At 32.7% G+C, this 26,933-nt stretch overlaps 1 protein-coding gene across 2 annotated transcripts; it reads left to right on the top strand.

Moving 5' to 3' along the window:
• Nucleotides 1–1,668: 1,668 nt before the first annotated feature.
• On the top strand, nucleotides 1,669–26,933 carry LOC107451485 (uncharacterized). 2 transcript variants are annotated; one of them, XM_043049591.3, is made up of 10 exons: nucleotides 1,669–1,864; nucleotides 5,753–5,879; nucleotides 9,158–9,330; nucleotides 10,646–10,699; nucleotides 12,555–12,608; nucleotides 15,534–15,602; nucleotides 20,725–20,827; nucleotides 22,740–22,855; nucleotides 25,330–25,527; nucleotides 26,773–26,933. In XM_043049591.3, the coding sequence occupies exons 1-10, from the start codon at nucleotides 1,840–1,842 to the stop codon at nucleotides 26,811–26,813; spliced, it is 960 nt and encodes a 319-aa protein (XP_042905525.2). In that variant the 5' UTR covers nucleotides 1,669–1,839; the 3' UTR covers nucleotides 26,814–26,933. The 2 variants fall into 2 exon arrangements, with proteins under 2 accessions (XP_042905525.2, XP_087021564.1); XM_087165438.1 differs by lacking the exon at nucleotides 12,555–12,608 and having other exon boundaries at nucleotides 1,701–1,864; nucleotides 26,773–26,915.

The raw sequence follows: 26,933 nt of genomic DNA, 5'->3' as shown, positions 1-26,933 counted from the left end.
CCGAAGACATGCCATCACAATTTTGATCCTCTGCAGAGGGGATGGCACCCCCGCTTCGGTAGCCTGACGACCTGCACGCGAAGTCGAGCACTTTACGGTAACACAGTTTAGCGAGGACCAATACCGCACACCCTCGGTCCTTACGCAGACTGATACAAGTGGTCACCTCACTTTTGTGAAAAATCTTAAAGGGGGCCCGGTGCTCAGCTATTAAATCGAGCAACTGTATGTGAGCTATCAGTATTCTTCGTTGAAAAGTTTTGTCTAAACTTAATGTCAAATACATGGCTTAAATATTCAAAAAAAAATTCTTGAAAAAATTAATCTTTAGCGATAATTCACTCCACATTGGGACGAAGAGGTGAAATAGCATCACTTTGCTCGTTCTGATAACGAAACATTCTAATAATGCTGAAACAGTTTCAAGGGTGCAGGTGTGCAATATCGACCTGAGGGTGTGGTGTGCAGCCTATAATATACTTAAACTGCAGTAAAAAATGCTTGGAGCATTTTTCTTCTTCAAAAAAGTCGATATTGGTTGCAATACTACACATTGAAATTTATCTTACCCACATTTTAAAATTTATCTACCATTTTTAGATTATTTATACGACATTTGATCTGCAGCTTTATTTTTTTAATTACCGTCATTCAACAGCCAGCCGAATTTCGGGTTTACGACTACTAATGTTCAACTCTGTAGCCTTGCAATCTTGAACTCAATCAGGAAGACAAGGGAACTCCTGGATCAAGTATTGGTAGAAATTTGCCTTCGGGAAGGACTTTTTTATGGAACTAGTCCGCATTTGCATGACACGGAGAGGAAAACCTCCAATGGTTAGCCTGACGGCAAAGGGACTCTATCTCATGATCCATCTACTACTAAGGATATTTTACGTCAGCACTGTGGTCGGTGTAAGTCAGATTCGGAATTCGTATCGACCAGCCATCATTGGGATTCGAACCATCAGGTTCACCGCTTTGGAAGGTGAACGGTCTATCCCCTGTATCTATATATAAAATAACGAGATTTTAAAATAGAAACTTATTCGAAATGAAAAAAGTTATTTTTTCATTTTCAGTCATAAGAATACGTGACTACAAAAAATTTGAAATGTTCAAAATTTTATATTGTTTCACGCGCTTGGCTAAAATGTTTTACTTTAGCTCCGCACCGGTGCAGCAGTAACTTTAATTTATTCATTATTTATTTTAAAGTGATAATTAATGAGAATCAGTAATTATCTATAAGTTTTAAATGTTCAAAAGTTCTTTCTTACAATATTATCGTCGTGCCAAAAGCACTCATACAATGGTCGGCAAGTTCCAATACTAAAAGTCCAATTTACCAAATAGATGAAGTGACAAAATAATAGTGAGGAAAAATAATAAAGATTAAAAATTTCTAAAGTAGAATAATAAATGCAAAATGTACTACATAATTCAAAAACACAATAAACGAGGTTTTAAATTCACGTTGATTTCAGGATTTTATTTATTTAGAACAAATTCTCTTGATTGCAAAATGATTTTTCAAGTAATGAAAACAAATTCTCATTTCAAATCTTAACCATCTGGTCACGTATTCATAAATATTTTTCACCTTGCAGATTGTTTTTGTTTCTAATTATACTTAAAAATAAAATAAAACAACATTATTTATAGTTTATGAACAGTGTTAAAAACAACATTTTGATGCTGCCACTATTTAAGTGAAATTTTTTAAATTCGATGAAACGTTACCCAATCACGTGATACACCTGTTAGTATCTGGATAGCGATTCTTTATAAATCATTATAATTCGTGATTTTTGAATAGTAAAAAAAAACAAATCTACGATGATTCGTCTATCCTTTTTATTGGGTAAGTAAACTGATCATTTTTTTTAAATAAATAACAGCTCATCCTTTTAAAAAAAAAAATCATACTTATATATCTGAAGTTCGTTTTGTAACGAGCGAACGTTTTTTTTTTTCATTTTGTGTAAAATAAAACAAGAGGCTTGTGATATGTGTAGATATGTTTATGAATACAATTAACTAAAGTTATAATGGTATTTACCTATAAATTATATATTTCTTATTGAACGGTATACTCATTCTCTTCTATTTCGAACAGAGGTATTTAAAAAAACATTTGGTAAACGTACTCATGGCTTCAACTATTTTTAATTATTATACCATGCATAATTAACGCTTTAATGTCATTTTAACTATTGTGATATTTTTATTAAAATGAAAAGAAAAAATCGTCATAAAATATATCGATCTTATTAAAACTTAAAAGTAATTTCCCTTATAATTCAAATTAATCCTTTGACTCTATACTTTATTACGCAACATTTAAAGATAAACATACTGTAATACCGTTTCTAAATTATTAGGCTGCAAATAATGTATAATTAATATTTTATAGGCTGTAATGCCGTGCAAATGAAAAAACACTGGAAAGTGCTTCACGATATATTTCGAGAAACTAGGCTACTATTTTCTTTCTATTGCTAATGCTGTGAAAACTAAAACAGAATTTCAGAAAACTTATAGAACAAAATTTTAATTTGAAAAACATTTTTTTGTAATCTGTAAATTATCGTACATAAATGTCAAATGCATAAAAATCTCAATTTCGAATTTTTTTTGTCGCTAACGTTGATTTTTCTATTGCACGGCAGTGTACTTTTTTTATATTCCTTTTTATGTTAAATTGTTTGCAGCCATTTTTTTCTTCATAATTGTTTTAATTTGGGACTTTAAAATCCCGACAAAAGATTGGTGATGCTTTGAGAGTAGAAATTATAAAATAAAGAGTAATAAAATATTTGTGCACACATTTTTTTTATTTCTAAATATCAATTATTAGAAATAGTAAAATGTAAACGACATTTATAAAGAAATTAAATAAAATTTTTGATTATTATTTGCACTGCAATATTTTTGTGCTCGCAATTGTTTATTTCGTATTCAGATGTGTCATGATCTGATGCATGAAATTTCTATCAACACAATTTTAATTTCTTCAACTGTTAAGTTCAACTGTCAAGCTTCATCTTCTTCTATACATATCTGTGAAAATAAATAATTAAATAAAACATTAAGCGTACTTAAAAAAATACTACTATAACTATGTACAGTAAGAAATCATGCCGAAATATTTTAATAAACATACCAAAACCACAGAAAATAAGTCAACACTATTTTTTATACAATTTGTAAAATATTGATGGCATGAATTATAAAACTTGTCGGCACTTTAAAATCCCAAGACTTTATAAAGTTTTCATTAAAGTTAAACATCGAATATTTTGCTTTACCATTACAGGGTGGCTAGCTACTAAATACTGTGACGCTAAACAAAATAAAAATTAATTTTAATCATTTAGTAAAATAATTTATCTCTCACTATTCCTGTGTTTGGCACTTTCTGTGAGTGCAGACAATTTTTGCTTAAAGCAAAACATTTAGAATAAATTTGAAGATGGAATCGGAAAGTTTGATGGTTAAACAGCTTTTCTATCACCTATTTACAGTAGGTAAAATCTTTAAGCAATTAAAATCACTTGGGTTTAATATAACATTTATATGTAGAACTATAAATCGATTTTTGGATTCTAATAGCTGTAAAGATTGACCCAGATCCACGGTCAGTTCGTTTAAAAAAAATTGTATTAAAAGAATTTGGGAAAAGATTCGAAGTATTCTACAACACTCTTTTAATAAAAAGGCTGCTGAAGAGAATGTGAGTCTGAGAACTGTGAAAGTTACATTAAATGAAGACCTGGGTTTTTGCCCTTATCGCAAAAGAGAAGTTCAAGGTTTGACAACTGCACAAAAATTAAAAAGGTTACAAAAATGTAAGAGATTGCTAAACCGACAAGGTAACAAAAGTGTTGACAGAATAATCTTTTCTGATGAAAAAATATTTTGCACAGAGCTTAAGTTAGAATGCTAAAAATAATGTTGTATATGCAGCAAACTTTGATGATATACCTGAAAGTGTACCAACTGTGTAACGCTTCAAGAACAAGAATTCTATAAAGGTTTGGGCTTCAATGTCAATTAATGGAAAATTTCCTCTGAAATTTATCAATAAAGGGGTAAAAATCAATGTTGAATATTACAAAACGAATAATTGGCTACACTTTTATTGCCACATGATGACAGATTGTATCTCAAAATCGATTGGATATTTCAGCAATATTCTGTGCCTTAAAACCGAGCCAAAACAAAGCAGGCTTGGCTCCATATCAATTTTTCGAAAATTAATTGGCCAGAAGAATTGCCCCCTCTTCACCGGATCTAAATCTTTTATCCAGTCGGTGCATAAAGAGTCCTAATCTCGAATTTGTGAGCTACAAAAGGAAGATTAACTTTACACATTGTTCTAATTCAAGTTGGAAACAATTTTTTTAAAACAAATTATTAAAAAAAAGAAGATAACACATGTTACTTTTGATACTTTCGAATTCCTATTCAAATAAAAAGGAATTCGAATTGGATGTTAAAGGCACGTTTTTATAACTAATCTGGTTTCTAATGTCAGATTAGCACATATAGAATGAAACGGATTTTGTGACGTACGGATATGACATCACGGAATAAGTATTTTGAACAGTATTTGAAAATGTGTGTATCTTATTATTATTATTATTATTATTTTTTTAAAGGTTTCTAAAACCATTACAAATTGTTAACGTAAAGACCATTTTTAATATGAAGAGAAAGAACGAGCATTGGGAAACACATATAATTATTTATCTGAAGGTTAAAGAAAGGCTATGGACAGTGGCCCCCATCCCCCCAAGCTCTAGGGCGCATTCATCCCCCCCAAAAAAAAATTGCTAACTTCTCCCTTCCATGTTAGCTTGTTCGAAATAGCGCTACTTTGCTTGCTCATAATATGACGATGCATCTTTTATTTATGTACTTAAAAAAAAAATTTTCTCTCGTCTAAATCCCCCCCAAACTATTCGTTTTATTTAGTGTAAAAATTCCCCCCCCCTCAAGCTTTAAGTGGGCGCATCGGGCGCCCACCTTCCCCCCTGATGGGGGCCCCTGGCTATGGAAATCTGACGAGTTACAGTAGTGAAATGCGCTTGTAAGAAACGTTATTAGAGGTTTAATATAAGAGGTTGAAACATAAAGGTCTTTCTAATAATAGTCTTTCTACTTCTCTCTGTTTGTTGCTTGTTACATACGCATTCCTACACTGTGATTTGACAGATTTCGATAGCGTTTTTGTTTTACTCTTAATTAAATAGTAATTTGCGAATCCCTAAGTGCGTACTTGTTTCTATTATATTTTAAAGCCAAAACACACACTATGAAATATCCAGATACATTGGTGTATACAATGAGAAAAAAAAGGACGTCATTGCAACACTAAGACATTCAAACATAATTTTTTTAAAAACAGCAAATAATGAAAGCTATTATTTACTGTTTTACAATGAAAATTATTACTTTTCATAATTAATAAAAATTTGAAATATATTAAAAGCTTCGCTCACACTAGATACGTTTGGAAAGCGAACCTAATTGGCTAGTTTTTTGCGTGAGAATGTATTTAACCAATCAGTTTCTTAATCTCCTTTGACGGTGATTGGGTAAGCGTGAACAGCCCGCAGGGAAAATGTCCTTTAAGGATGGCCTTTCCGGAACACCCTGTGTGCATGAATAAACCTGGAAATCTTAAAAATAGCTCAAATTACTGTACTCTCAACGTTTTGTTTCCAATAATTTTTTATAATTTCAGTTTGCATCTTTGTTTACTTCAATTCATTCAATTATGTTTCTACCTTTGATGACAATCATTTGACTAATGAAGGAGCAACGATATCTTGCACTTGCGGAAAAGATATTTTGAAGAAGCGCATCAATAAGTAAGAGCAAAACGAGAAACTGAATATCAGAAAAATTGCAAAGTATTTGAATCTATTTTTGTTAAAAAGTTCAAAAAATGCATGTATTTTCGAAAAATGTATGTTCCTTTTTTATTTTATTTAAAAGTGTAATAATAAGTGGTATATAACATTTATGTTACATATTTATCTCAATTTTCCTTTTTCTTTCTCAATTTATTATTCAACACGAAATGTGTTGCAATATTTATTTTACACATCCGGCATTTTAGTTTTAAATTTAGATTAAAGAATTTTAAAATCAACGTTTCAAATTTTCCCCTTAACCAAGCGTGAGAACCGGGTAAATCCCTCGTCCTATTTTTTGCACAAGTTAAAATAAATAGTAATTCCCTACTTGCATGTGATCATCGGGAAAATTTTGCAAGTTCCTAACATTTATAGTGAAATACTTCGATTTTGTGTGTTTCGGCTTCTTACGCAAATATATATATATATATATATATATATATATATATATATATATATATATATATATATATATATATATATATATATTTGCGTAAGAAGCCGAAACACACAAAATATATATATATATAATATATATATATATATATATATATATATATATATATATATATATATATATATATATATATATATTATATATATTACATTCGCCAGCAATTAGACTCAAAAATTACATCATTCAAATCGGGCCTGAAATAGCTATTTTATTATAATTTAACAATTTTGCTACCAATATGGCGAGTACAGCAAGTTAAATTAACTTAATGCAAATTTTTAAATGAACTAAAAAGTGAAATTAACTTGAAATGATGGTTAATCAGTTAAAAGTCCAGGTAGAAATGCCATAAAGGTCAGTTTCCTAGTAAAATACGATAACTTTTCCAGTTATGGGTCACTATGTAATTCCCAAAGCTTATGATGTGATGATTATGATGATCATTCTCTCCATGTTTTTGACCGAAGTACTGAATCCCTCCTTTTAAAATAAAATAAAAGATACAAAATCTTGGAACATTTATAAGTGTACTAGTAATTCTTAAATTAAAAAGAAACTTATAGCTCCCTTTTTTTCATTACTGTAAAGAAATTCATTTATTTCTCTCAGTAGTGGTTAAAATTCGTAGTAAGACTTCCCGCTTACTACTTCCATCTGATTTTTACGCTTAAGCTTGAAAAAACGCACCATCCAATATTATTAATACTTGTAGTGTTTTCAATACGACGCGTTCTTTCAATATAAACTGCTGTTTGTAGAAAATGCAACACCATGAAAGAATCATCAGAATCAAATGAAATTTAATGCAGAAGCGACTTGTACTGATACAAATAAATGATGAAATTTTCAAAACAAAAGAAACAAATTAAGCGTCCGAAATCAGTATTTGGTGCAGCCACCACGCGCTGCAATAAGTGCTGCTATACGACGTGGCATGGAGTCAAACAGATGTTGAATATCTGCTTGAGGAAGAGAATTCCATATCGCTTGTATGCGCAACCAAAGTTCGTCTTTGGAAACTGCAGGACGCGGATCACGAGTGAGACGCCGACCAACCATATCCCACACGTGCTCAATAGGCGACATATCCGGCGAATAAGCAGGCCAAGGAAGAAGTTGCATGCGTTGTGCTGAACAGAAGTCTCTAACAGTCCGCGCAACATGTGGGCGTGCATTATCCTGCTGAAAGATAGCTCCAGGGATGCCTTGAAGGAAAGGAACGACTTCGGGCTGTAGCACTTCACGGACGTATCTGTTGCTATTGAGATTACCCTCAATTCGTATCAAATTGGATCGTCCATGATACGAAATCGCACCCCAGATCATAACTCCGGGTGTTCGACCACTATGTCGTTCAATAATACACACAGGAAGGCAGCGTTGACCGGCATAACGTCTAACACGAACACGGCCATCATGGGTCCACAAATTGAAGCGTGATTCATCTGAAAAGACAACTTGGTGCCAATCAGCTCGCCAGTCTCTGTGCTCAAGAGCCCACTGCCGACGCAGCCGTCGATGATCCGCCGTGAGGGGAATCCTGTATAATGGCACCCTTGCACGCAATCCACGGCGCAGCAGACGACGACGAATTGACGAAGCCGACAATTGTACACCTGTAGCAGTAGACCAATGTGCTGCCAGCTGCCTGGAGGAAGCTGTGCGATCATTCACCGTCATGCGGAGCAGGTGTCGATCATCGCGCTCTGACGTCACCTTCTGTCGTCCAGTGCCTGTTTTTCGAGTTGTTCGGTGCTCGTCGGTCCACTGCTTCCAAACTCGCATCACTGTGGAACTGTTCCGCTGCATACGAGCTGCTATTGCGCGATAGGAAAATCCTCCTTCTCGAAGGCCGATTATCCTCCCTCGTTCAAACTCCGTAAGTTGCTTGAATTTCTTATTCTTCCGTCGTGGAGGCATACTCAGGTCTCACTAAACGTTTGCCACTAACAAATAATCATAGACTATTTTCAACGTCCCGCTACAGCACTTTATTTATACGCTTTCAGCATCAATTCAGAGGGCGCTGCGCGCGCCACGCACGCGCGATGGCTCTGAAACTTTATTAATTTGCATAATATCCTATAATTGACATTTGCTGCGAATTTCATTTGATTCTGATGATTCCTTCATGGTGTTGCATTTTCTACAAACAGCAGTTTAACTTTCAACGAAACAAACAATAAATGAATTCGAGAGACTCCGCAAGATTGCTATGGCGCTATCCAAAAAATAACAAACGGTGCTATTTTACACAAATATAGCCAAATAAGGGATAACATTCAAAACATGGCTAACTTTGCACTTGATATTCTGTGATATTAATTTTGTTAAATTTGTTTTAGGCCCACGACCCGTTAGAATTTATAAATTACAGAAAACTCTTATGAATGATAAAATGAGGCGTAAATTTAAACACACATCACTCTGATAAAACTTCCTAGAATATTAAGCCTGTTCACACATCGACTCGTAAGCATAACTTGAGCGGAGGGATACACCGGAAGTTTTCTAAATTTCTTCCGGTTTTAGGAAGCTTGTTACTGTTTAATTCAGTCAATCATCCATCGGTCCTGTTTAAACTGTTCAACAGTAAAGTGCTGGATTTCGCGCTCAGGCCATTGGCCTACAAAAGCGGGGAGCCATCCCCTCCGCAGAGGATCAAAATTGTCAGATCATCGCCAACAGCCTCTAGTGCTACAAGAATAAACAGCTACTATTCCATTATTTCAGCAGTAAAAGTAATCTTTTTTTGCTTGAATTTTTTTTCCAGTGTAGCAGTGGAGGAAATCCTCGAAAACATCATCAAATCGAAATTGAGTTCAACAAGCATTCTGTATTATCCTGATGTAATTAGGAATCATTTCTTAAAATGCTCCATGTGTAAAATAAGCGTCTCGAAGTGTTGGGGCAGATCTAGCAGTAAAAAATACTCTTGCAAGGAAAGTGAGTACAAATAAATATTTTAACCATTTAATATTATCTTTACTATTTAATTATCACACAGTCGCTATGGTTCAGTGATTAAGACACTATCAGTGTAATGGACTAGGGTTCGATCCCCGTGCACTGCTAGAATTAAGTTTTTTTTTGTTTAAGTATCACTGAAACTAAAATCCTCCCCCCCCCCCGAAAAAAAAATCCAATTTTTCTATGCGCATATTTTAACAAACGGGTGTCCATTTCGCATCTCGCTTACTACAATTTGATTCTATGGTAGTTTTACCGTGACACGCGAATATTTATTTAAAAATACAGAAACAAAATATTGAAAACATAACATCGACTTAAGGAACTTGTCAAAAACTGCAAAGAACCTATTCATACGTGATTTAAATTGTATTGAGGTTTGGTAATTTGTACCAATAATTAATTTTAAAGTTTAAACAACTGAGCTTTTGGCTGACAGGTTTTAGAGATTTAAATAAACACATGTTTATGAACCGATGTTTTCTATTCTAAACTATGTTTTCTATTATATTATAAAATCAAAATATCGTTTGAGATTAAAGGATATGCGTCTAAAATAGCAAATTTTGCAAACGTTCTCTAGAACTAAATCCTAATATAGGTGATCTTAATAAAATATATAATAGACCTAAATCCTAACATATAATAGATATTCTCGATTGGATTCAGATCTGTACACCTGATTGGCCACTCCATTCTAAAGCTGAGATCTTAGACTCAAATTTAGCTTGCTCAGAGACGCTTTTAGTGCTTATTCTTATGGCCTAATTCATTCTTTATAACACGCATCTACAGTGAGTTGAGCTAGTTGAAAAAAATGCCATAAAGCCGACTATAATCAGCGACATCACCAGACTTGAATACTACCAAACATGTCTGAGATGCTATTGGCAGAGAAATAATAGCTTGGCACCTACCAGAAACCTCCTGAGGTTAAGAAATGCTTCAGAATGGAGAGGTTATATTTATTGCTCCAAGACTGAAAGTCACAAAACATTGTCAACCAAGTAAACTACCCGAGAGCTCATTGTGAGGTCGACAGGAGGGTTCATGTCCCCTATTAAATCCTTTACAAGTTCAAATTTGTATAATTTTCGAACTATCTTGCTGTAATGTTCACATAATCGTGATTTTGAGTTCATGCCATTACTTTTTTTTCTTAAATATTTCCTTTTCTTTGGGTCACTCATTCTTGAATTATCCACAAAAATGCGCTTTTTTTTTAAACTTTTGGACATGAGTGTAATTAATTATTAAAGTTGTTTTCATTTTGATGTATTTTTATTTCTAGGGTTAGCAGAGTTTGTAATCTACAAGAACGAAACAGTTATTCCAGAATACAGAGGTACGTATAATAAATGCAACATTAGTTTCCACAAAATTGTATTACTGGGTTGACAACTGAGTTCCCAGGGTTTATTTTATTTCTTTTTCTTAAAAGTCAAAGTGTAGACTCATTCCATTTTCTGAAAAAGCTGGCCTACGCGATGCATGCGATTTTTCCTGCAAAAGTTGGTTTAATCGCTTTTCATGAAACTCAACTGGACGTCTAGAACGAATTGCTCATATGGAGTCAAAACTTTCAGCTTAAGCTCTAAAATATAGAGCGAAAAGCTTTCTAATGTGATTGAAATTTTCAGTTGTGATGCGTATACGAAAGCTCCTGACAATTTACGAAAGAAGCTACAGTCCCTGGCCAAATTATTAGACGCACTATAAGATTCTATGTAAAGTCTTAATTCTTAGGCGATACTCTGCAGCTTTATTGTTTTTACGCGGTTTTCAATTGTTTACGTTAGTGTATCAATTGATTAAATTAGGCAATGTATAATATAAATTCAACGATTGGAAAAATTCGAAGATATATTATATATAAATATAGAATCTTTATTATATCAGGTATTATATTATTATAATTAGATCAAATTATTAGACGCACTGTAGTTTTTTAATGATTACATGTTTTGCACGAGTTTATATGCAATACTTTTAAATTTAGATATACGTGTATTCTATGTAGGAGATTTTTTTACATACTTCTTATTTATATTTATTTTTAACGTATTGCATTACAATGTTAACCAATTGATACACGAACGTAAGCAAGTGCAAACTAGCTTCAGTCACATAAAAACAATAAAGCTGTATATTATCACCTGATAATTAAGATTTTACTTAGAATCTTATAGTGCGTGCGTCTGATACTTTGGCCAGGGACTGTAGATCCAAAATCCAATAGATGATCTTTGTAGGATATTCCACCTGTGGAATTATTGTTTATTAGTACCATTCACAAATCGTGTAACTCGAAATGCGGGATGTTGTTGTTGTAATTAATTTGCGTCGCACTAGAGCTGCACAATGGGCTATTGGCGACGGTCTGGGAAACATCCCTGAGGATGATCCGAAGACAAGCCATCACAATTTTGATCCTCTGCAGAAGGGATAGCACCCCCGCTTCGGTAGCCCAACGACCTGCAGGCGGAGTCGAGTACTTTACGGTAAAACAGTTTAACGAGGACCCGTACCGCACACCCTCGGTCCCTACGCAGACTGATCCAAGTGGTCTCCCACCCGCACACTGACCGCAGCCAGTGATTCTTGACTTCGGTGATCTTCTGGGAACCGTGTCTTAACGATCAGTCCACTGCGGGACAAATGTGGGTATGTAATGATGAAGAGAAGAAGAAGTGTATCTCAGTTCAAGTGTATATTCTCATCGAAGATGTCTTTGCATCTCATCGAAGATGTTAAATTACCAACCAAATGAGACGATTATTTTGTGAATGAAGCTAATATGACAACTCTCGACTCTATGTCATTTGAGGATGTAGAAACGTTGCCAAAAGAAGAAATGGTAATAAGTTCTTAATAAAAATTAACTGTGGAAGCTAGTTGCATTGTCTAACGATAAAAAGCCAATGTCCTTTAAATGGGTATTGCGCATTAAACGCAACAATATATACAAATCTCGGTACAAATATATACAAATAATACAAATATATACAAAACCAGGTGGACTACAAGGTGTTTGCAACAGTAGTTAGACGTATTTCGACACTTTTAAGTGAAGCACAAAACAAATCGGAGTTGCATTTCTGAAAAGTGTAGTTTACTTTTGGTCATGAACTGCTTAGATTTAACTTGTAGATATAGGGTCAAAATTTAAGTTTTATTATTAGTCTATGTTTTATTTATAGACATGCTGAAATATGCTATGAAGAATATTACATCTCATCTTGCAGAATATGATGGTAAGAAATCATCTGATTTGATTTAAGTCCTAATTTCACCACTTTCTTGTATCGCTCATTTTAGAAAAGAAAATAGTTATATTGGGCATTTCTTAAAAAGGGAAGCATAAGACAGATCTAAACTTTTAGTTCTGGCAGCAATTAACTTTACATTTAACTAACTGTAAAAATTTTTGGAGTAAGTTTATAATTCTGTTTAATAACAGAAATTTAAATAAAGGATAACAAATGTTTTCGAGAAACACTGTTGTTGCAAATGTTTCAGGGCAAAAAGGCATATTTTGGACACTTACGTTGCTATAACACTATAGAAAAATTTTTTTAATCATGAATTATCCCTTTACAATATTTTGAACCTTCAAAAGCAGTAAATAAGTAATATTTAAAGGTGTCCAAAAAGTAATTTAGTTTTTTGATGTATGTCCAAATGTAACGATTTAAATAAACTTACTTATATACCGTTGAAATTATTTTTCAAATGTTTTAAAGTATTTTTTAGCGTTTTTATGAAATAAGTTTGCAACAAGATTCCATTTTTTACACATAAAATAGTGAATGGTACAGCTGATGTATGGTCCGTAAAGCCGGTAATATCATATGAACACAAAAAAAAATCTAAATTTCATAAATCCATGGCTTTCTAGTGCGGAATACGGCTATGTTTTCACAATTACGATGGACAAATTGGGTCAATTAAAAGTTTGTATTTTTACATATCGCAAAGTACAATATGCTTACAAAAATACAGGCTTCTGATTGGCTCAATTGAGCCATCATAATTGCGAAAATTTAGCTGACCGCCCTAATGTCAGCAAGGATATGAATTTTTCGCAACTAGATGACAAAGTAAACAATCAGAAAACTGTATTCGGTATGATTTACATAGAATTGTCAGAAAATCAAAGAAATGGACAGAACGATATTTCGTTTGACCATTGGAGAGGGGGGGGGGGACTTAATAGCTATTGTAAGTTCTAGTCAATTTTCTTATTATATATATACTTATATATATCATGAGGTGAAAAATTTAAATACCTCCATAAAGTTCGGTTCTTCATTACTGAAGCAGAGGGGACCCCCAAAGAAGTTTTTGCCCCGGGTCCCAATTAAGATAAGTCGGGCCCTGGGGAAGATAGGAAAATTTTAAGGGGACTGCGAAATTTTAGTTTCCTTTTAGATTAAGTTAATTTTATATTACTTTTTTTAAAACTTAAGATGGATAGAATTGAAAAATAATCTAATTAATATAATTTTATCGTTATTAGCACCATTATTTCAGATTTATTTTGTAATGCATATAAATGTAATTTTGTAATGGTAATTTGTAATGTTTGTATATAAACATAGATTTTATGTCACATTTTTTGCAGAAACATTATGTAGTTCTACGTTTTATAGATAAAAACGATTTATACGATCTGAAATTTTGCATGTATCTAGTAGGAGATGTCAGGAAAAGTTTTCTTAATTTTAGAAAAAAAAAAAAAAAAAAAAAACACTATCTTTTGAGATATGCTTTAAAAAATGCTTTACTTTTATATTATCAATGGTTTAGAATTTCGAATTGTTGAAAAAGTGACCACGAGTGAAAATGCCACTACTGGACCGGAACAAAATGCCCCAATTTTAACCTATCTGAAACATTAAAGTATACTTATATCCTTACTTATTGTTGATATTTTGAATTCAACTAAGAAAAAAAAATTTTATTTTTCATTTTATAACCTTCGTTGAACAGCCGACTCAATTTTGAGCTTAAGCCTACCAATTTTCAACTCTGAGGTTTTGTTAGTTTGAACCCTATCTTGAAGACAAGGGTCGGGAAATTTATGAACTTTTTGATGGAACTAATCCGCATTTGCGTTACATGAAAAAAAAAAAAAAAAAAAAAAACGACACGAAATTTTCTCACGGCAAGAGGACTCTAACCCATGATCCGTCATACTACTAAGGACATTTTATGTCAACACTATGGTCGATATGAGCCGGGTGTGGAATTCGTATCGACTAGCCATCGCTAGTATTCGAACTCCGGTCACTTCATTGAGTGGCGAGTGTTCTATCCCTTGAACCACCACAGTACAGAAGATAACTGATGGCAAAGAAACAAATTGTCTTCGAGGGTTATTAATGAGTGAAACAAAATATAAATCATTACATATGGGAGAATACCACGAAGACGTCTCAAGTTTGTCCAACGGCAACGAGATTCTAATCTTTTATCCAGATTCCAATTAGCAAGTGGATATTATTTTAGCTAGCCTTGTGTGCTGTTAGGGCTTGTCATAATATTTAAGGCTTCACATAGTGCTCGCTGCTCTCACTAACTCACGTCTCTGTTTAGCTACGATTTTTGTTTCGAGACGCAAAATGTTCCAGAGTTCGTAGTTTGTTTAGCCACGATTTGAGCTTAATTATCAATCGCCACTGGTCTGAGGGCAACTAGATTTAACAAATAGCGATTAAAAAATTATTTGCCAAGCGTCACTTTTTTCGACGAAGCCACACCCCTAGTGTATCTTATTATTACCCTTTTTTTAATAAATGGGGAATAATTACTTATTATTTTGCACTTGTTTTTAAAATTTTTTCTTCATTTTATAGATGAATCTTGTAATGTATATCATATTTCGTGAAATACTTTAGAAGAAATATCTTAAACAATTCATCAATAGCTTTTTAATTGATTAAAACTATCAATTTTTGAAAAAGTGGCTACAAGCCTGAAGTAAAATTCCCAATACTATTCCGATTGCCCAATACCATTCATTTAAAACTTCATAATCCTATGAGCGAAGAAGGAAAATCAAAGAAGCTGCGAAAGTAGTTCTGAAGGTTGGCGAGCGGAGTAATAATGAATAGTAATATTTTGTTCTGTTTGTAAGTCTTTAAATACTTTTCTACTAATTGTGTGTTCTTTTCCAGGTTCGCCTTCCATTCGTATCCAGAAAAGAGATATAGTGGTGTATCCTTTAACTGTCCATATACCAATTGGTAAGAAGAATATTGTCCTTGTTTTTAATGTGAATTTCATTACATGAAAGTACAGTGAAACCTCTCGGCAGCAACCCAACACCTCCTAGAAGTATGAAGGCCTCAGCACGGATCAATTTAGTTGTCCGATGTGACGAAGTTAACTGCGCAGTTGATGAAAAATAAGAAAGATGTCATTACATTCGGGGTACTAAGCTGCGCAGTGGTTGAAAATACGACATATGTCATTACGTTTGGACTACTAAAGGATATTTATGGTAACCCGTGCTGAGGCCTACTCTTTTCTAGGAGGTGTTGAGCAACCTCTCTCCGTCCTACAGTAAAATGGCAGTTGATGGAGCTTGATCGTTCTTAGAGATTACCTCCATTGACTGCAAAATTGTTATCAACGATTTTAATTTTAGTCAGTGTCATATTCTAGGGGCAGAAATGGCGTCATGAAAAGACGGATCAATGAAAAAAATTTAGCGTCTATAAAAATTATCTCAATTGATATAATTATGTGTAAAAACAAATTTACCAATTATAAATGATTCAGATATTTTAAATAAATAAACAATTATGGTTTTTGTTCAAGTTTGCATTTAATTTTATATCATTAATATAAAATTAATTAGCTTTAAAAGATGAGAACAGATTTATTCGTTTGAGAAGCTTTATTCTTCATAAAATAACTTTTTTTCCTAATTTAACTTTCAACTCTAAAAGTGAATCATTGATAACAAGCACCGTCTTTAGTGCAATATGGCATCAACATGAGATTGTATCGTCAAAAAGAGCTCTCTAAAAAAGAGCCACACAGAAATATTTTGAATACATTTTAATAGCATACATTTTTTGTTTTGATATTTTTTCGTGTTTCCTCATTTGACCTTTTCCGCATTTGGTGCAAATGTTTGACCGGTCGCTGGGAGAGGTTTTAATGGTCTCTTCTAAATAGAGGTGGTCGCTACATAGAGGTGATCCTTCCTGGAGGTTTCACTGTGTTTGCTTTAAAAATAGTCGAGTGCTGCTGCTCATTGTCAGTGATTTGGATAACATAACAGATATTTCTAAAAAAGAAACATTTTTTAAAAACTTTAAATTGAGTTTGAAGACATGTATAATAAAGTAAAATGCTAGGAACGGCTTTCAATACTTAAAAGGCTGAAACTTAGTTTAAAATATTGCCCAAAAGCATTCAAAATGACTGGATAATGAAAGAATAACTAATGCGTAAGAAATTTGTTTAAAATTAATTTTAATATTTTTTTACGTTATTTACAGTTATAGTAAATATTAACAATAAAAAAATTATATGTTGTACAAAAAGTCAAAAAATTCTGAGAAATTTTGTCATTATATTCATTGTTTTTCTAATTGAAATTAAAAAGCAGTCAAAATGACTTCCTTGGACAATCTAGTGTTAATCTCTAGGGCTGACTTCTGAAAACATTGCTTGAATTACAGACATCCACTTCGAAGTGACATCCGTCAATACATTTCAATAAATCGTCTGTTTTTAGCAACAGCTTTATTATTTTCGATCGGAATGTTCTGATATTCTTAATGTTTTTTTTTACATTTTCAAACCTTCTTACTTTAAGTTTCAGAAATAAAAAGATTTTGTTCATAAAGTATGTAGTTGTTAAGTACGTAAAGTAAAATGTTGTTCATAACTTGAAAAATAACTTTATAAACAAATCGTGAATTGTTCTAAAAACACTATTAAAGATGTTTTAAAAATTATGAATAGCATTTAAAAATAATTTGTAGCATTTGAGAGAGATATCGCGATCGCAACGCTCGAGTACGCCATCTAGCGGGAGACTGAAAATATCGGACATTAGTTCCCACAAAACCATTGGCAACGACGGACGCCATTTCATTAGCAGCAAATAAGAAGCAAAATTTCCCTAAGGAAAAGGTAGAACTTCTTGAAAAAAACTAATCAGAACATGCCAAACATTGAAGCAGAACACGCCAAGCATTTGAAGAACAATTTCTGGATAATTTTTACCTTTCTATTACCAACAACATAACTTCCAATTTCATGATAACTTGCTGTTACAGATTGTGTGCATTACGGTAAAATAATTTTTTCTGTCTTCAATTCATTACAAATTAAAGTGAAATCAGCATTGCTTTCGTCATTCCAATGAATAAATAAGAATTCAGAATATGCACAGAACTGTATAATATGTAGTTATAGAATATTGTTCTTCTTTATAGAACAGTATATATTTCTGTATCTATTATTCGTAAAACAACAATAAAGAATCATCCGAACTACTTGAAATAGATTCATTTGTGCTGATTATTAATAAATTTGAATCGTTTTCTTGGAAATTATTATTTTGTTTTGAAGGAATAATTTCAACTAGAATTCAGCTATTCTGTTTTTAGCTACATATTCAAATTCATATCAATTATAAAATTTTACTGTGTAGTATGTTATCTAAAAGTAATGAAGGGATAAACTATGCATATATTATTTGAGAATAAAGTTTTCAAACAAGGAACTTATCATTTTGGTATTCTCCGGGAATTATAAATCAGGTAAGTGCAATGATTTTTACAATAAAAAATTTGCTTGTAAATATTTTTTTTTTCATTTGATGTTGGTTCTCTACAGAATGGTTTTTTACGTCTGATTAAGAACTATAAGAATAATAAAAAAAGAAACAATATGAAAGTTTTTATTTCAATGTAAAGAATTCTTAAAATCGTTTTTTTATCCTAAGAATTCTTTATTTTCCGTTTTTTAGTTTATAATTTTTTGATAAAAATTGTTCTCAAAATACTTTTTCTGAAAAATTAAATGGTATAACATTATGTGTTTATGTATACTTCTTGTATATTCCAATGTTTGAAGTAATATGATTCCGAAAACTATGGAATAAAAATTCGGTACTTACTTATTAACGCCACCGCCGCTACAGATTTGGCGGTTTTTAAGTGCCGCCAATCTACACTTAAAATTTTTGCGACAATTCATAAAATAAAACACTTTATTTAAAATCAAAATAGTCAATCGGATTTCGGTGGAAAATGAGCCGATATAGAGTTTAGCATAGATTCAAAACAATCATATCGCCATATGAACTCTGATAAATAAGATTCCAAATGAAATAACATTTCCAAAACGTACGTTTACCAAGATAAAGTTTTATGTTGTGGGAATTGGTACATTTTCGTTTTTTCGGTAAAATATTTCCCTCCTGAAAAAATAAAATTGCTTCTTGTTTTGTTTTTGGCAAATCCCAAAGACGAATTTTCGTAGCACTAAAAATGGCGACAAAAAAGAATTGTTTTTTTTTGTTTTTGTTTCGTCAGCATTCTTTATTTTACGTTTCTTAGTTTCTAAATAATGATTTTTATTGAAACTTGAAATTTTTTGATAAAAATTGTTGTCAAAAAACTTTGCTTACAAAATTAAATTTCATAAAATTATGAGGCTTATGTATACTTTTTGTTCATTTTAATTTTTGAAGTAATATGATTCTTAAAACTATAGAATGTAAAGTTTAAATGGGCCTTTCATGTTATATCATTAAATTTAGTAATACTATTTCTCGGGAAATTAGGTTTTAACTCTTATAAGAAATATACATATTTTTTTCTGTTAATGTACAAATATTTTTCCGATGCGTTTTGGATATTCCTTCTCTAATAAAAAGAGATACCATTTAGTTTTCGTTTGCAGAAGAAAGAATATCAAGCATTTTTCTTTTTTAAATTTAATTAGCCACAATAAAGAAGGAACGTTGCAATGCTACACGCTACGTTAACGACGTCTCCAGAGTAACTGAATGACGGTTCATATAGAAATCGCAGGTAAGCGGCTCACACAACAACGCCCCCTATAGTTCGTTGCGATCGCGAATTGAGAAAAAGTGAAATAACTTCTCCTACAGACTAATATTGAGATGTAGAAGTTGGCAACGGTGTCAACGACTTCAACCTTCGAAACTAAAAACTTTGCTAAAAGAAAAAGGTTTCATAATGTCGGAATTATTCGAAAAACCTCACCGTCAGAATTAAAGTAAATTTCGAAAAGGAAAGAAAGAAGTTATTTCTAAAACTTTTTCATCTTAGTCCGAAAATACATTACGATAGAGAAAAGCTAGTTACGAAACGTGTTAAATGCACTGTGCGTGGGAAAAAAACAGACTAATTTCTTCGAATAATTTTCGATCGAATGATCGAATTTTCACAAACTTGGACTCACTCTTACTGATTTAAGAGGATAACCTCAAATATGCTATTGAATTGGAGAAGAAGGGTGTTTTTAGTTACGAATTTTGATACAAAAACGTTTTTTCTCTGCATAAACATGCCCTTTTTTTCCCGATGGATTTGGATTTCTGACCCTCAAAATATAAATGATTGCGTTATCTGAAAAATAAATGGTCCGAATAATTCGGTTGAGAAGGCGGTTCAAAGTTTCGATCACTAAATGTTAATTTAACTTTCAGCGTATTGTGCCATATCTGGAGAACTTTTTAAGTGAAAGGAAAATTTTTGCAAGCAATAATAAAATTCCAAAGATAAAAAATACATGCAAAAAATATTTTTTAATACTACTTATTTATTATTTTATTTAACAATAGTTGAAAAAAATTTTGAATTGTAAGGTATACATTTTTTTAACGCAATTTTTAAGAACATACAATTTAAGTGGGATTATTTTTTTCTTGAGAATCCAAATCTGCAATAAAAAAATTGGGATTCGTATTTAAAATTTCGTGATTGTTCCCCGCACCGATTTGTGTGGAAGATCGGTTTTCGTATCATTGCATAGCTTATAAATATTTTGAATTTGTCTATTTTCTCCTTTTTTTTTTTATCCAGTACATTAAATGGTGGAAAAGCACCGGAGATTTCACTACTTGTATAGTAAACTATAAGAATTACAAATAGATTATATATGGTCATAGTTTACATTAAAAAGAATAATAGACAATACTTAAAGCCTTTATATATATATATATATATATTTTTTGAAGATGGGATACTTTTACTATTTTTTTTTAAAAAAAAAGAAAGGTGTAACATTTAATTGGTTAAAATACTTTTAGTGAGCGCCAAGGTAAGATTCGAATGTTCTCGGTCAAATATCTTATTTTCGAATTTTTTTCAGGAGGTTTGAACACGACACGCAGAAAGAGAGAAAATGATTGGTGTCACTATCCTACTTCCCTGCAGACATCTGATTTAACCTGCACACATTATCCTTCAAAAGTGTAAGTTACTTCTTTGGGAAAACGTTGAAAGGCTTTATAATCTTTTCCCACTCCGAGTCCCTTTATGGATGGTTTATTGTGTACAGCTAAGCACAGATGGCGCTAGGAGTTAAAAGTCGTCGTACGACTTCCGGATTACAACTTCCGATTGATTTTTTACTCCTAAGCCTTAATGTTTTCCATGTAACACGTTCTTTCAGTTTAATTTTCAACGAATCAATTAACAAATAAATTCGAAAGGCTCCGCGAGCATGCTATGATGCTTTGATGTTACTTCAAAAAACACAAACGGTGATATTTTACACAAATATAGCCAACTAAGGGATAACACACAAAACATGGCATTCCTTAAACTTTATTTATAATATGATATTAATTTTCTTAAAATTCTTACAGTCTCATGACCTGTTAGAATTTATAAATTACAGAAAACTCTTATGAATGGTAAAATTTCGCGTAAATTGCAACAAAATCATTATAATAAAACTTCCTAGAATATTAAGCCTATTCACACATCACCTCGAAAGTATAACATAAGCGGAGGGATACACCGGAAGTTTTGGAAATTTCTTTCGGTTTTAGGAAGCTTGTTATTGTTTACTAGGGACTAATATAGGGATATAGGGACTAATATAATAATGTTGTTTACATTCAGTCAACCATCTATAATAGAAAAGTCATATATATAGTCATACATATAATCATCTATATATAGTCAGTTCATTTTCACAAATAAAATGGAGACAGAGGCTGTGTAAAATGGTCACGAAAAAAATTTAACGAGATCTTTTCTCAAATAGAGAAGTTTTACTTGACCAATTGTCATGTAAAAAAACAATTTTAATTCAAACATAGGGAAAAATTTTATCTCATTTCTCCACAGAAAAATTTTAATCAACTCTTTTTCAGGTGAAAAAATTTTACTTGCCTGCTTTACATTCGAAAAGATTTTACGTGATTTCTTTTTTATGCGGAATTTTTTTTACGTAACCTGACGTTTTTAAACCTTATTCATAAACAAAAATTAAATAATAATAATAATTATGAGAAGAAATAAAAAAACTAACATTGTCAACTCCTACCACAAATTACAGGTTTTGAACTATGATAAAAGTTGGTTGGAAACAAACAACCATGTTTTTTTTTTTGTTTTGTCCTTTTCGAAATTTTTGTTGTATTAAATATGATACTCGGGTAGTCGCTCACAGTGCTGGTGGTCTAGAGTTCGGCCCATATATGCCTCATATTAAATCAGTCGAAACTGAAAGTTCTCTCGTTGGTTGTGGTGTGGAAGTTCAAAGTTCAGAGCCATTATTGAACAGCCGTTCCAATTTTGAGTTTACGACCACCAATGTTCAAATCCGTAGACTTGTAATTTTGAACAAATCCAGAATACAAGGGAACTTCTGGATCAAGTATTGGGCCACATTAACCTTCATGGAGGACTTTTTGATGGTACTAACCCTCATTTGCGTTACATGGAGAGGAAAAACCACGAAAACCTCCCACGGTCAGCCTGATAGCAAGGGGACTAACACATAATCCGTCTACCACTAAAGATATTTTTCTTCAGCATTGTGGTCGAAGCGAGCCGAGTGCGGAATTCGTATCGACCAGCCATCGCTGGGATTCGAAACCAGGCTACCTCATTGGGTGTTGGGCTATCTATCCTCTGAACCACCACGGTTCTAGTGTGGATGTTTGGAGAGAGAAACTCAGGTGCTGTCCACGTCATCTGACCAGGTTTAATTACGCAGCATTCTTATCATAGCCGTTAAAAGATAGAGCCCTGAAAAACTGGGCTAGGTACGTGGGTGTGATACTGGGGCCAGGCAAGGATCAATAGCAAATTTTCCGCAACCATTTTCCTTTTACAAATGACTGAAATAGCAATATTTGTTATGCTTTGCAGAACGTGTATTCAGAAATGTGCTTTTGGTCATACGCTGAATGAAGGTAAACAGTTGCAATATAAATGCCGGGAGAGCGAAGATAAGTGGCGACCACAGAATTTCCAAGAATGCCAACGTAAGTATACTTCTCCGCCATTATTTCTTTGGGACACATGCCTTTTATTCAAAAAGATAAAGAGACTAGTAATTTAATTTGTTTGCTTTTCGGAAAAAATTGTTTCAGCGTTTGACATTTCATGGTTTACTTTACATGTATTCACTTTTTCGACACTTTGTGTTACCAAGCTAGGGGAGACAGACTTTGCCATCAAAGATTTCTCTTCCGTAGTAGTGTCTTTTCTTATAAAGTCTAGCCATAAGAAAATGTCCCAGGGCATGAAATCTCGTAACATTCGTCAGTTGAAACACATTTTGCAGAGTCAAGATCACAGAAAACTTTACAGCTATTTTACTCACAATTAAGTGTATTTACAATTCGAGAAGAAGACGATCACAGATACACAGACGCGTGACCTCAGACAGACCTCAATCGGAGCTTATCGTTTCTAAATAAGATAGTGTGTTAAAATCGAGCTACATTTTTCCACTTAAGTTATAATGTTAATTTATGTGAAGTTAGTTAAATACAACGCAGTATCGCTTATTGAAATATAATTCTTTCTCGTCAACTTCTTTTACTTAAATTTTTTATTTGTTAACATATTTTATTGTAACAGTGGTATATTTTTGTTTTTGTGCACCCGGCAACTTCGATGCATAATTAGTTTATGTTCCACATGGTTTCCTGTCTGTCTTTGTGTTAAGTCTCTGTGTAAATATATAGCGAAAGAATTGAAATCTTTGAGAAAGAATATTCGTAAAAGAATAAAGAATGCGTGACTTCAGAGAATTGATACTTGACGAGCTTGGCTTATTCGAAATAAAATGGAAAGAACAGTTGCTAACGTAAACAAATGCCACGTTTCAACAACCAATCAGGATCGCGATACCCACACTACGTCACTTGCAGGTATCCCACCGACGGATATTTTAATTTACATCTAGTTAATCTTTCCGCTGATAGTGGTAACTAAGTTTATGTTTTAATGTACGATTATTTGTTTTGTAAACTCGATTTAAAGTTATTTTCCATACCATTACACGTAAATGATTTAAAAGTTTGTATCAAACGCCAGTTCGATCCAGCTCACTAGCGACGAGGCTTGTGATGGCAAAATCATCCGAAATTCTGTAAGCTTTAGTTTTTAATTTTCTGCCAATCTTTTAAATTTTTCATAAAAAGCGTAGTCGTTGCCTTCCCTACAGCCCTGTATAATTATATCCTGCTTTTATCCAAAAATAAAAGGCATACTTTGTAGACTACAGAATGAAAAACAACGTGAATAAAGCACAGAAATGGACATACTATAGTTTCGGCTCTCTGAACAAGAACCTTCCTCGGTGTCTAAACACTAAATGATATTGGAAAAAGATAAATACGGGCAATTATAACAGAGGAACAAGTTTGAACAAGATAATAAATAGAAGAGTCATAAGAAACAGGTGTGAGGGGGTTTGGGCGGGAACCCAAGGGGGCAAAAGCTTCAATTAAAATATATTTTCAAACATTAGAAAATTGTAAAATAAATTAAATAATCAGAATTTTTCAAAATATGGTGTGATTCCCAGAAATCAAGTTCGGTAGATGAAGGGCAATGCTTAGAGAAAGAAAACACAAAACGATTATTGCAATTCGAACTATGTAGGGCGATGGAAAATCGTTTAAAATCTTCATTTTTGACATATCTTCCATTTTCTTAAAATCATAGTCTTCAAGAATATGTTCTCTTTACTTTTTCAATATCATTTAGTGTTTAGACACTGAGGAAGTTTCTTGTTTAGAGAACTGAAACTATAGTATGCCCATTACTGTGCTTTATTCACGTTTTTTTTCTTCATTCTGTTATCCCGCTGTTAGTTTACATGAATAACTTAGATTAAAATTTTTTTATTTTAGTTATTTCTTCTGCAATAGAAAAAGAAATTTTTTTTATTACTACAGTAGGGAACCGATTATCCGGAACGATCGGGACCATCCCTATTCCGGATAACTGATTTTTCCGGTTTTCTGAATCGCTACAAAAAGCCGTTTTTTTATTGTTAAACCCAACTAAAAAATTTTTTGTGGGGGGAAATAATCTTAAAAAGAAGAAAAAACGATGAAGTAATACACTAATGATTATTTCCAAAATGATGGTAAGGTGAACATCTTTCAAAAAAGAAAGAAAAATCCTAAAATCTTATAAGGAAAAAAAAATTTTGTTTAAAAAATGGCGGGAAAATGAATCGAATTTCGTTCCGGTTTTTTGGTTTTCTGATTTCCGGATAACGGGTTCTGTACTGTATATGAAATTTAAATTTCTTCGTGTATTGGCCTTGCATTTTTAAATTTTTTTTATCAGTGTTTTTAAGTTGTTGTTCTGAATCAGCTGCTTTTTTTATAAATTAATTTAATGCTGTTTCACAATTTGTCTAGCTTTTAGTGAAAATAACTTATTGAGTAGTTTCATACATCAGCTTCTAACAATTCATTTATTTAATTCACTACAGCTTATGTTGATTGCACAATTTCTCTAACATCTGGTGGAAAGGGAAGCTGTAAGACTGCAACACTTGATCGTGGTCCAGTTTGCAGCGTGAAATGCCACAAATTCGAAGATAAACCAGGGACGAAAACAAATAGTTATCAATGTGACATCAATGGACATTGGTCACCACGTTTGCCTTTTTGCGCCGCTGCTGGATCAGGTAGAATGCTTTTCTTTCCCTCTATAATGGGATGCCAATGACGTTTAGCCTCGCTGAGAGCTCGAAATTTTGATGAACTAAATTAAATCATCCATACAAATGCACTTAAAATGGGAAAAAATCAAAAGAAAAAAATGCCCTTAAAATAAAAATTACCTAGTAATCGAACAAGAATTTCAGTCCGAAATATTTCTTTCTAAAAATTTCATGTACAGGGTGTTCAGTGACGAACTAACTGACTTAAAAATCTCGAAAATAAAGGGAGAGGAATAAAACAAACAGTATGTATATATATTGTGAGAGATGTAAGATTTTATATGGAAATTTCGAAACTTAATTACAAACATTACCAACAGATGGCATTGCTTTTGATGTTCAAACGAATCCGTTCTATCGTTAAAGAGGTTGCTGTATCAGATTAAGTTTAAACCATGTATTCTATCAAATAGCGTATGTTTCTGGAACAGAAATCTCACAGGTTCTACGGTATTTGTATTCTTTTCAAGAACTCTGTAAAAAGTACAGTAGCGCCACCTTTTGTAACTAAATTTCAAAATTCAGCATGAACATTTTACTGCTTTCACTGGACATACGTCCCGCAGTGGACTGATTGTAAAGATCGAATAGAACACCGAAGTAAAGCATTACTGGCTGCGCTCAGTAAAACATCCCCGAGGATAATCCAAAGATATGCCATCGTAATTTTGATCCTCTGCAGTGGAGGCGGCTACCCTGCTCTGGCAGCCCGACGACCAGCGAACGAGGTCGAGCACTTTACTGTAGAACAGTTTAATGAGAACTGATACCGCGCAACCTCGATCCCTATACAGGCTAATCAAACTGGTCATCCATCCGCTAACTGACTGCAGCCAGTGAAATTCGCGATGCTTGATGACCAGAAAATAATTTCGGCAGATTATCCTAGGCGGGAAATTCTCTACAGTGACGGCTCTTATGTTCTTAACAAATAATTCGCGGATTATATACAGGACATTACGGTCCTTAAGAATTTGACGTTTTAAAAAAACATCATAGAAATAGTGAGCAAATTATTTCATTTAAATTGCTCTTGGTTAACTAGGTTTTGTGTTGATTTCATGAGAAAAAACTTTTTTTTTAACTGAAGAAAATTTTAACTAAGTTAAATTTAAGTACGAATTTCAGATAATACATACATACTTATTTTTAATTAAAAAATATTTTTGAATATTTACAATGTTAATATATATTTTTACTATATTTTAGGAATCCATTTAGTACCAGCACCAAAATCAAGACATGGATAATAAGAAAATACTTTGCTTTTTGATATATTTGTTTGGTGATAAGGCTTTAAATTAATAAAACTATTTATTCCAGTGTAAATAAATGTGTATATTCATAAAAATTAATAAATTATGGAATAA

Source organism: Parasteatoda tepidariorum, chromosome 6, assembly GCF_982258835.1.
Source record: "Parasteatoda tepidariorum strain Cologne lab strain chromosome 6, Ptep-v5.0, whole genome shotgun sequence".
Taxonomy (NCBI): Eukaryota; Metazoa; Arthropoda; class Arachnida; order Araneae; family Theridiidae; genus Parasteatoda; species Parasteatoda tepidariorum.
This window is presented reverse-complemented; position numbering and strand designations above follow the sequence as displayed.

Bases quoted from the DNA above. Each gene is read 5' to 3' on its own strand.
- LOC107451485 (XM_043049591.3), top strand. From the start codon at position 1,840: ATGATTCGTCTATCCTTTTTATTGG. The intron at 1,865-5,752 runs GTAAGTAAACTG...TTATAATTTCAG, and splicing joins TCGTCTATCCTTTTTATTGG to TTTGCATCTTTGTTTACTTC. The intron at 9,331-10,645 runs GTGAGTACAAAT...TTTTATTTCTAG, and splicing joins AAAATACTCTTGCAAGGAAA to GGTTAGCAGAGTTTGTAATC.